Source organism: Danio aesculapii, chromosome 1, assembly GCF_903798145.1.
Source record: "Danio aesculapii chromosome 1, fDanAes4.1, whole genome shotgun sequence".
NCBI lineage: Eukaryota > Metazoa > Chordata > Actinopteri > Cypriniformes > Danionidae > Danio > Danio aesculapii.
This window is the reverse complement of record NC_079435.1, coordinates 42,571,628-42,584,203: the sequence shown is the minus strand read 5'-3', so window position 1 is coordinate 42,584,203 and position 12,576 is coordinate 42,571,628. Positions and strand designations below refer to the sequence as shown.

Genomic DNA, 12,576 nt, shown 5'->3' with positions numbered 1-12,576 from the left:
TGATGAACTTTCAACTCTTTCTCAACTGTGCATGAAATAGATGCTCAGCACCTCGTCACGCTGCTGTCATTAAAAAAAAATGCAGTACTCCCATTGAAAACAACTGAAAAAACATGTTTTGCTTTAGAGAAGAAACACTTGAGTGAACAGACTGCTGGCTGTGTTAACTTGTGAGGGTAAAATACTGCAGAAATGCACATTCAATCTGTAGAGAATGTAGACATATACATATCTATCTATCTATCTATCTATCTATCTATCTATCTATCTATCTATCTATCTATCTATCTATCTATCTATCTATCTATCTATCTATCTATCTATCTATATATATATATATATATATATATATATATATATATATATATATATATATATATATATATATATATATATATATATATATATATATATATATATATACACACACACAACACAAGCACCATCCACTAAACTAATCAGACCCATCAGGATTTAGCCAATTGTCAAAGAGGATTCCATTTGTTTGTTATTGAATTGATTGTTTTTTAGATGTAAAACATGTCTGTGTATTATTACAGCAAAACAAGAAATGAAGCAAAAACATTTTATTTGTTTTGAGAAAAGCTATCACCAAAAAATCTGCCATTTTAGACCACAAAAAAATTTACTAAATCCTGGAGGGAATCATTAATGTTGCAAAACGTATTATCCTTATTTTATAGAACCAGACCAGCTTCAAAAATGATACATTTACAAAATAAAATTCACACATGCACAGCACAATTCACATTTACAAAATCCAATTTGCTAATTTAAATCACAATTCATAAATACGACACACAATTTGTGAATTTACAAGTAAAAATCATAAATATTTTCGCTAAATTTATTGGATTTGTGTAATTCTGAATCGTGTTTTGAATTTACGAATTGGATTTGTGTATTTAAGAACTGAATATGTGTATTTTACGAATTATTTTGAACTTACAAATGGTACTTTGTAAATGTGAATTGTGTTGTGTATGTATGAATTGTATTTTGTAAATGTATTATTTTTGAGACTGATCTGCCTCCATATTATTTAGTTCCCTACATAATAAACTGAGGTAGCAGACCCTTATTGGATTAGTCTATTGTTAAATCATGTTTTAAATGTATGAATTGGATTTGTGTATTTTTGAATTGCGTTTTGAATTTATTAATTGGATTTGTGAATTTTTTAATTGTGTTTTGAAATTACAAATTGGATTTGTGTATTTATGAATTGTGTTTTAAATTTATAAACTGGATTTGTATATTTACGAATTATGTTTTGAATTTCCGAATTGGTTGTGTATTTTTAAATCACGTTTTGAATTTATGTATTGGATTTGTGTATTTATGAATTGTGTTTTGAATTTACGAATTGGATTTGTGTATTTAAGTATCGTGTTTTGAATGTATGAACTGGATTTGTGTATTTTACAAATTGAGTTTTGATCTTAAGAACTGGATTTTGTTATTGTGAATTGTGTTGTGGATGTATGAATTGTATTTTTGTAAATGTGTTATTTTTGAGACTGATGTGACTCCATATTATTTAGTTTACTTTATCTCTACATAAAAAACTGGGGTACAGCAGACCATTCGCAAGGCTTTTATAGATCCACAGCTGTTCAATTGCTTTTCTAAAAACTGAAAGCACATCAGTCATGCTGTCATACAGACCAAGGAGCAGCTTGCCAACTTCAAGATGCTTGATTTATGGTGGAGAAGATTAGCTTGAAGATTAGCTGAAGGCTTAAAAACTTTCAGGCAGGAAAGGTATTTGCAAGAAAAGTGACCGAAACGTCAGACAAACACTGACAGGCTGGAGAGTTATTTGTCTGACTTGAACAAAACACTCCAGACATTACACATCTCAGTATAGATCTGGCACCTGCAAACGAGTGGCAAGAAGACAACTGTTATTACTGCAGTGCTGGATTTCTGTCAGAATCCATGTGCCAAAGCTGAAATCTCCAGGAAGAAATTTCAGTTTAATGAGGCTAAACTTGAGGACTCTTTGACACAAGCCAAACAGAGCTCTGCAGCTACAGGTAACACCATGAGCAGCTGTCAAAAATGGGTGGTTGTGGCAATAGCATTTTCCAGGGTCACTTTCAGGAGAAGGAATCTGAAAATTACTGAGAACATGTTTCAGTCAGCCAAAAAAACAGTGTTTATGGTGAATTTTCCAGAAGGACAATGGTCCAAAGCATACAGCAAAAACCCTTAAAGAACAGGCTTGAATCCATTTGAACATCTGTCGTATGACCTAAAAAAACTAATTGCAGGAACTCTTTGTACAATTACATAGAGTTGGGGTGAAATTTGCATTTAAGACTGGTCAAAATGATCACAAGCTAAATGTGCAAGCTCTCACAAAGACATAACATGTAAAAGTGGTGCTAAAATATATATTAAAAAAATGAAAATCAAGAATGCAGAAATATGCTGCATTTACATGACTAAATATATAAATAAAGTAAAACAAGGTAAAATAAAGTAAAACAAAACAAAAAAGTACAAGTATTTTAATATACGGTACAGCTCTGGAGAAATGGTATGTATACAGTCAAGCCTGAAATTATAAATATCCCAGGGGTATAAATAGTTTTGGGCTTGACTGTATATGCATATAATTTCCCAATATTTAATGTCTGAAGATATCTTCAGACATTAAATAATATCTACATATTGATCTTTTGTCATTTAGTTTAATTAAATTATTGAACTATTACAGACACATTATTATAGAAAATATGCATAAAGATTTATACTCAAAACATACCAAATAATGACAAATCTAAATAAGGACTTTGAAATGGTCCCTTTCCAAAGCTGTATTTTAATCAAATTGATATAAATGGCAAAACGTCCTCTAAAATAATTTTAATATGCTAATTTGTTTCTAAAAAAACATTTCTTTTTATTATCAAAGTTGAAATCAGCTTAATTTTGTGAACTACAAAACATTTCTTGGGACAGAAAACTGAATTAAAAGTAGTTTTAGGAATCAAAATATTTAGTAATATTAAGTACTAACATTATAATATTTATCCATTTTGTGCATCATGTCTGAAATATATATATATATATATATATATATATATATATATATATATATATATATATATATATATATATATATATATATATATATATATATATATATATATATATATATATATGTTAATAAAACAACTATAAACACCTCAATCTTTTTAACAGTACTGTACATAGCAAAGGTTCCCAACCCCCGGCTGCGGACCGGTAAGTGGATTAATTGGTAATGGACTGCATAAGAAATCATCAATTATTTCCGTTTTAATATTATCTGAGTCTGAACAATCCTTTATTTTGAAAAAACTTTTATTTTAAAAAAGGACCGTATTCTCTTGGTTACATTTCAGTCACTTGAGCAGCAAAATTTAATCCACAAGCTAGCAAAAATCGGAAGAAACAGATGTCTTTGGAAAGTTTTTTTGCGAAGAGGAAAAGGCCCAGTGAAGGACCCATGAACAGCCAAGGAATGGATCCATAACCCATTTGTCAACAAATTTGTGAATCCAGCATGTCAACTGTTGGAGATTGCAAATGACGGCAGTCATTCACATATCGTGTCTTGTGCATGTTCGTTTTTCCATATGCATTATTCTCCATAAATAAAACTTGTATCAGAGTTGCAGCAATGTTTTGTCAGTCTATCATCCTCTGAGAAAAATGTCAAAATCCTCCACAGTAAAATTGTCAAGCATCGGTCCATAATGATAAAAAGGTTGGGGACCACTGGTGTGTAGTATAATTGCCAATGCAATCAAAGTATTTCCATTTAGTTTACCAATATATAACAGAGATGTGAAAGAAAAAGATAAGATATGTTCTTAAGTGAGTAATTGCTTCTACAGTGAATATAATGAAAAACCAGACCAAAAAAAAACAACCAACCTGTCCGTAATTTTGTCAATTCTAATAACACAGAACATTTTTCCAGTTCACAATAAAACAACCAATCTTTTTTCTGTGAAGAGCTACAGAATAAATTTGTTGTTTTTTTTAAGCCAACCCCTCACCCTCATCCATTTAAAGACACACTTTGATAACCTGACAGAACTGAATCTTTCCCAGCTTCCCAGACCTCGAGGAGACGACTATGGGGATGCAATGAAGAGAGGAAACAAGTTTCTGATGAAACTTCTGACAAAAGGTCCTACCTACATTCCTTCTTAAAAAGAGGGAAATCCAGCGAGAGACGGAGCGAGTGTCCCTCTGGGCCTCTGACAGAATGCAGAGACTCTTATATAGGTTACAACTCCAGAGCAAACACTCTTTTAAAGAGATCTAAAACAGCCACACACACAAGCAGTTACTAGCCAAGGTCCTATTATTTTAAACTAAATCACTGACACCTCATATGGCATGTTATTTATTCTTTTTAGAGCACCAAATTTGGTCAGTGTAATCTAAAGATTGCAATTTTAAAATCGCAAAGTTCTTGAGTTTTTAATGAGATGGTGTGCCCTTGGTGCTACGAAAAACATTTATATGATTTGTCGTGCTTTTAAAAGCTATTATATAGACATTCAACAATCTTTTGAATTGAATAATAGCAAAATGTGCGGTGCACCGAAGAACTATTAATTTTGACAGCCATACTTTTATGGCTGTCAAAAGACGCACCGAACCAAACCGTACTGTACCACTTTTTTGGTCACCCTTTGCAAAGGGTACCAAGGGTACCAAAAGGCAGAGCTAGACGCGCAGCTGAATGCTATTGGTTTACAGAGATACGTCATTCGATCGCGCAACAAGCCAGAATGTAAACACAGGAACTGCAATGTTTTCAATACACAGCCGAGAGATTACACCGTAATAATATGTACATATAATAACGAGTCATGGTCGACCCGAGCTCAAACACTGAGCTTGATTATTGACATGCTTTTGAAACCCTATCCTTTCAGAAACGCGAGACAAACGCGAGAGTGACGCACAAAAAAACAAAGGAGAAGTCGGAAAAAACAAAGGTACAAATAATTTTTTCAGCAAATGTGAACAAACTGCCATATTTGACTGTTATCATCACCTTTTGGACTATTATGAACTCGGAATGATGGAATTACTCTCTAACAGAGGTCACATGTGCTGGTGAAAATTAAAGACACAGGTGAGAGGTTTGCTCTAACTGTGGGCTATATTTCGTGTTGTTTTTGAACCTAAATAAGAACTAAATGCATGCTGTCTGTGTGTGTGTGTAGTTTATCTGTAATTGGTAACATATCGGAGACTGTAAGAGGCTGTATGTGTTCATATATGTTGCAATTATTTATTTATTTTATATAATTGCAGACATTACAGTAGGCTATTTCGCACTGTCATTGATCTGCATTTATAATCAAATTATGTTAATAGAAAAGTTAGTAATAAACCTAAATACAGAAGTATTTTGTGTATAAAACATCTGTTTTGTGAGAAGTGTTTTTCACATGATATGTGAATGACCCATACAGTGTGACTGTAGACATTTTCTCGAGTGAAAATGACGTTGACTGAATTTTCTGGCGTACACCACGCCTACCAAAAGAGTACCATTGGTACCCTTTTAGCAGTGGACAACGCAAGCCTGATAAAGGTGACCCATACCAACCCGTACTGTACTGTACCACTCAGTGGAAATGGGCCATAAAACCCCATCCAGATAAAGGTACTTAACTGTGCACATACCCAATTGCTTCCATAGATTAAAGATTGTATCCAATCTTGAAGGAAGAAATGATTGGTTATTTGCAATTGGAATTAAGAGAGAAAGTGATTTTATCTTAGGGTGATTTTATCTTAGGGTATTTTTTATCTGTAATTTTTTATATACTTTTATATATGTAATTGATTCTCTTTAACAATACTATTAACTGCTGTTTGGTCTACGATCACTAGAGATAATAACACTGCTCCAAGATCGTGAGGATGGCAGTAATCTCGCTCTATCTAAAGCCAGTCTGGGGCAGTAGCCGACTGTTCCAACCATAGTGCAAAACTTTGTCCATGTGTAGCCCAGTAGTAACAGCAACAATCCGGAAAGGCTAAATCCCCCTCCTGTTTGGGTTTACAAAGATGATTTTTGTTTTTATTCCAATAATTTTAATGACTTTTGTAGTTCCACAGAAATGGAAGAATAATCAAGTACAAGTGTTTAAATAAAGACTTGGGTCACAGTATTGAAATATTACAAAATAAATATAATGTTTGAGGAAGAAATATCATTATTATCGCATTTATTCTGACATATTAAAGAAATTGGGAGGGTCTATACAAGTCTATACAATTCTGCAGTTTAAACAATGAGAGGTTGAAATTAACTTTGAAGAGCAGAGAGTATTTACAGGTCAGAAGTGATTTTGTTTTTTACCAAAAAAAGCATTTTTTACTGCCTATTTGTCAACTACCCATATATGTGTAGCCTCATTCAGTAGCATCTGACCAAATCCATAATCACATCCATCACTGCACCCAGAAAAGCGCTCCAGTATTCCACCCATACAACAGCACTTCCACCTCCTCAGTCTTTACTTTCACCTCCCTCGCAATCTCCATCCATCACGTCGTCACTCCTCCCTTTCTCCTTCTCCTCTTTGTGCTAAAAACAAAAGCTAATCATTTCCACTTCTTTCATAAAACGTGCCTGTGTCACATACAGTGAACAAGAACATCTGTCATGGACCAGAATCGATCATCTTCACTGAACATGAATACAGATGAAAATGTGTTGAAGAGAATGGAAGTTGGGAAGGCTGGATGGTGGCTTAGAAAGGCTTTTTTTTTTCCTTCACTGGAAAGCACAGAACAACCTGCGATTTACATTTAGATGGAACTGAACAAACTCTGCTCAGCCAGCCACGATGGGAGAACGCTCATCCTGGAATTATTTAAATATTTCTTAGGAGATGGAAGCTAGAAAGAGAAAAGGTAGAAAAGTGGAATTCGTGATGCATTTAAATGAACAAAAAAGTGCAAAGCTTTGAGTTCCAAAGGGAAAGAACCTCAATTAAATGAAAATCACATCCTGCACGCACGGATTGAGTGCATGACACTAATATCAAAAACTGCGCACTCACTTTATTAGGTATAGCTGTTCAGGTGTTTGTTTATGCAAATACTGTACATGACCAGCCAATAACCATGCAGAACCTCAATGCATTTAGGCATGTAGACATGGTCAAGACAAAAGTTCAATCCGAGCATATGAAATGGAAATGAAAGATGTTTTAGGAGATTTTGAACATGCCGTTATTGTTGTTTATTTTAGCAAACTTTATAATCATGACATGACACGTTAAATTCATCCTCTTATATCATTCCTTATTTAATTAATCTAGTCAAACATATTGTAGTTTGAGGTTAAAAAAAAACTCTGCTCCCAAAACTCTAGATTATGGTGTAAGTAACTTTTATAGTACCTTCTCATACTGTTAAAAAAAACCCTTTAAAAGCTATAATGTATTTTTCCTGTGTAAATGTCTAAAACTGATTAAATTATGAAACTTTTAGCTGGAAAAAAAAACATTACACAAGATAAAATGATTGAGGTCATGATTAAAACAAGAGTAAATATCTGCCAGTGTGCTCAAAAAACTTCATCCATATGGAAAAGTCATTTTCATACCTCACTCACTGAAAGATATTTATTCTTTTTTTAAGCATAATCCCAGTTCATTTTGTTTAGTTTCTCATTAAACAACACTCCATATGTTCAACTTGCATCATTAGAATTTTTAGATATGAATATTTAAAAAACATAATACAGAGAAACATATTGTTTTTTAAAACTGCATTGCATCCAATATATAAACACCATGACTATAAATATAAGAAATCTGCTCTAATGTAAGACCTTTGTGTAAAAGTGAATTGAGACTCTATTAAGACCCACAAATGCCCTTCCAATATAATCAGAATCAATAATTAATAATTAATCTATCTGAAACACCAGACAACAAGAATTCATTGCTCAATGTTGTTTTTAATATATTTAATTCATATTGCTTGAAATATATATTTATATTTAATTCATATTGCTCTTTTATTTTAAAGATGTGGGTTGTAGACCTCTTGGCCAGGTCACCCTTGTAAATAAGATCTTAATCTCAAAGTTTTTTATTTTACATGGTTAACTAAAGAAACGAGGAATGTATTCGTAGTCAAGCAAGCTTTGTACATTATAATGGTGTGTTTTGTATTGTGTTTTTGTGTATAATTTATATAAATCCTTGTTTTAATTCTGCTAAATTTCTGTTAAACAACAACAAGACAATATGTCAGCAACACAGCTCTTTTTTTATTTAGACCCACAGAAATTAAGTAAAATATTTAAATTATGAATCCTGATTAAGTTTCAATATTACAAGTTTTGAGCATATTTTGTCCCACAAATTTTTAAAAAGGCATATGCAAATTTAAGATGATAATAATCATAAAAATAAAAAATAAATAATTCAGTTTTTGAGTGTCTGTACGTATCTGTATAAGAAGGGGAAAACACGATAAGGTAAAAAGAGATGCAGGAACATCCTTATCACACTCTCCGGGCTCCAAATGCATCCTATCATTGAGTGCACAGCCTCACAGTCCAGCATAATAACACTGACCTTCTCTCTCACTCACACAAACACACACACACACACACACACACACACACACACACGCACGCACGCACGCGCACGCACACGCACACGCACGCGCACACACACACACAAACAAAGACCAGACATACTGTAAGGCCAAACAGCAGTGCTATACACAGGAAGATGAATGCAAAGGCTTCTAGCAACACATGTCCAGTTTTACGCATTAACACATGTAACATGCAATTCATAATGGAATACAAGCACGGGTTGAATTCTCTAGTGAAAATTACAGAAGTCCTTTTTTCACAGCAAGTTTTCGCTTTCAGGTTAAAAACTTAAAGATTTATGTCTTCAAAAGGTGTCTCATAAATACTAATCATGCATTTATTTGATCAAAAATACATAAAGTATATATTTTCAAAATATGAGCACAGTATAAGAATACCTGTTTTTTATTTCAATCAAAAATATATGATTTTTAGCAGCCATTACTCCAGTCTTAAGTATCACAGGATGTTTTGAACATTTTTTAAATAAGCTAATTTGGTGTTTAAAAAACATTACAAACTAATGAGCTACTAACTTGCCGAACTTAATAAAAACTAAAAAACAAAGCATCTATTAGAAATACAAACCTTCTGGTCAATCTACCTAAATGCATGCGGTCATTTTGACCACTATGGTAGTTCAAGGTAGAAAGACTGTTTTGAAATTTTGATAAAATAACAACCTTTATACACCTTTATAAAAAAATCAGGGTTTTATAGATAGTTGGGTTTTATTTCAACAAAGTTAATAAACTACAAAAATTTTAAAAGGTCAAAAAATCCACCTTGGTAGTCTTAATACAAGTCATTAATTTAAAGATTTGATTTCACCTCAACACTTGTGTGCTTTCATTTTCATTTACAAAAACAAAAGTCAGCTGAGTTTACTTTTTAAAGTTAACTTAATTTAGAGTTAATTGTGTTAACTTAATTTAAAGTTTTCTAAATAATAGTTGCATATATGGCATTATGTTACTTAATTTTTTATATAAAGTTTATACATAGAATGAAAGCATCAGCGTACTGTGCAGTGATCATTATGCATTAGGATGCTGTTTATTTTTCAGTGGCCCATCACATTTGTTTAATTTGTAGATTATGTATTTTATTAATGGATCTTTTGTTGGTAGAAACTGTAAATATCAGAATGTGAAAAAAAAAAAAGTTTGGTTGTGCACTTAATCATCAAAGCTACACACATGTTGTGTTTAGGATGGAACGGTTGTGGAGAGGAAAACATGACGTGCCGGAAAATTTTGCTCCAAAATTTCCAATCCTTTCTCTGCTCACATAATCTGGTGCAAGCACGAGGAAAAAGTTGCTTACTTGCAGTTCACTTTATGGCCACTTGTGTCACTACAAACGAAACTTTCTGGCAAGTCCCTTTAAAACAAAAAAAAACCTCTGACGAAGCTTAATGGCTGTTCAGCAACCTACTGCAAAACTTCAAGAAGCATGTGAGCCTTAATCATTCTGACTGACCGAATAACTGACTGATCTTTCAATTAACTGATTGGCTGATATCCTAATTAATGCAGATTAATGATTTTCTGTGGATTTACAGGGATACCGATCAAGCTGCCTGAACAGCACAGCAGAATAAAGAACTAGCTGACTGGTTGACTGATGGATGGATGGATGGACTAATGGTTGGCTGACCTGTGGTTTAAGCAGGGGGAGGCGAATGTGAGCGAGAAGTGCAGGAAGCTGTGACTGACGGGTGGTCAGATCATGACGGACCCAGCCTAGCAGTGCTGTAACCACGGTTTCCTCCTCTGGAACGTTCATGTCATCAGATGCTAAAAGCTTCTCCACTTCACATGAGGGTAAGAGCAGAAACTCCTGATGCCTCATGACCTCCATGAAGTGCTCCTGCCACAGAGAGACACAGAGAGAGATTATCTCTATTGGTTGATGGAACTGAGGGAGCGGTTGTCAGTATAGCCCAAGTTTGTGTGTGTGTGTGTGTGTGTGTGTGTGTGTGTGTGTGTGTGTGTGTGTGTGTGTGTGTGTGTGTGTAACTAATGGCGTTTCAGCATGGCAAGTTCACTTAACAGAGGGAAATTGAGATTTATACATCACCTGATAGCTAAATAAATAAGCATTGATGTATTTGTGTTAAATAAGAAAATATTTGGCCTGAGATATAATCATTTGAAAATCTAAAATCTGAAGGTTTGAAAAAATGTAAACATTGAAAAAAATTCCTATTAAAGGTGTACTATAATGAAAATCGGGGAATACCAAGGCATAGTAGGATAATCAAAGATCAGTATATGGAAAGGAGCATACTGTGAGCCTCAGACACCACTGTTTCCTTGTTTTCATGTAAATTCCACGAGTGTAAAACCCTGGTGATGACACTCACGGGCCATGCCCTCCGCATTTGCATGTATGGCTAATTTGGGTCGTTTATCCGGACCTGATGAACAGCTATGTCATCAAGCTCTGAGATCATAAAAAAAGCTCTGTGATCATTAATGTTCACTCGGGAGTGAAATGATATTTTTCCATGCCATGTCTTTAAAATGTGAACATTTATTTTACCCCGGTATATTCAATGGAGTTTCTGCGCTAGCCTGCTAATCCTGATGGGCGCGTGCATGTAGGGGCTTTTCATCTTGTTTTACACTTGAACAACTAAATAAACGCTGAAGTCTATTTAACTGATTATATTTTAATTATATTACAACATCAATGCTGTAAAAGGAACAGTATAAAACTGAAAAAAAGTCACTTTAACCGTTCACCAGAAGTTTATGAGTATGGGAAGAAACACTAGCTGTGCATATACCCTTTTATAATTTAGCCTTTATCCACAACAGATCTGGTGAGCAAAATATGTTAATGTTACTCTGATTGGGTTTATATTTGTCTGTATTCAGAGCACATCATGCTGTGTGTGTGTGTCTGTAAGAGTAGCACATCAGAGCAGAGCACATTAATATTCATGACACGAGCCATATATGGTCAATCATGGACCTTCTGATTCTAGGGGTATTTTATGGAGTAATAAATGAGTTTCTAAAACCATTTCTGGAGATTTTTTGAACTTACCGAAGCTGTAACTATGTAGATATCAGAGAACAATTTAACTTATTAAACCAATGCAGTATGTGGCACCTTTAAAGCTGTCTTTAAATAAGGTTCTTAGCAATACATATTACAAAGAAAAAATATATTGTGATATATGTAAAGTAGAAAAATCACAAAAATGTATTTATGGAACATGATCTTTGCTTAATGTTCAAATTTTTTTGGCATAACAGAAAAATAAATCATTTTGATGACTTGACGCGTATTGACAAAAAATACCTTTTTTGTGATCTATGGTCAAATATGCATTTATATACATATTTGTTTATTTATAAATGAGCAATATCACACGAGTAGCAGCGCGATATGGCTGTATGTCAGCACTGGTGGGAGGCATGCGCTGGCACGAGGTCGCAGGCCAAGTGCCATAGTGTCCCAGCAGTTCTGATATATAGCCATATCTCACTTCTATGAGTGTGATATTGCGTTTATACAACATTTCGACAGCACAATCGTGTATATAAAAAAGAAAATCAAACACGAAGAGTCTAAAAACCCTTTTGTATTAGAAACTACTTTCTTCTGCCATTCATTCACATCTGCATCTGACGTCAGAACAGCAGAAACCGTTACAAATTCTCCAACGTCACTTTAGAGCTTGTGTTTGAATGATTCTCTAGCGTAATGTCCAAAGTGATGACAACAGGTGATTTTGCTGAGATTTTAACATTATAAAGCTTAACATGACATGAAATGCCATCCGTCTACAGAGATATCTCCTTACAGTATTAGTCTATTACAGTCTACAGTATTTCTCTGTTACAATAAAGATATCAAAATAATTAACACCGAAAAAAAAGCAGCGCACT

The 12,576-nt window shown here is 33.7% G+C and overlaps 1 protein-coding gene across 2 annotated transcripts in view; it reads right to left on the bottom strand.

The window, feature by feature from the left end:
- Positions 1–12,576, bottom strand: part of klhl5 (kelch-like family member 5) — a 123,363-nt gene that overhangs the window by 23,226 nt on the left and 87,561 nt on the right. For both annotated transcript variants that reach the window (XM_056460773.1, XM_056460771.1), the window contains one exon: positions 10,331–10,543. In XM_056460773.1, coding sequence (XP_056316748.1) covers positions 10,331–10,543 — 213 coding nt within the window. The remainder of the gene's footprint in view (positions 1–10,330; positions 10,544–12,576) is intronic.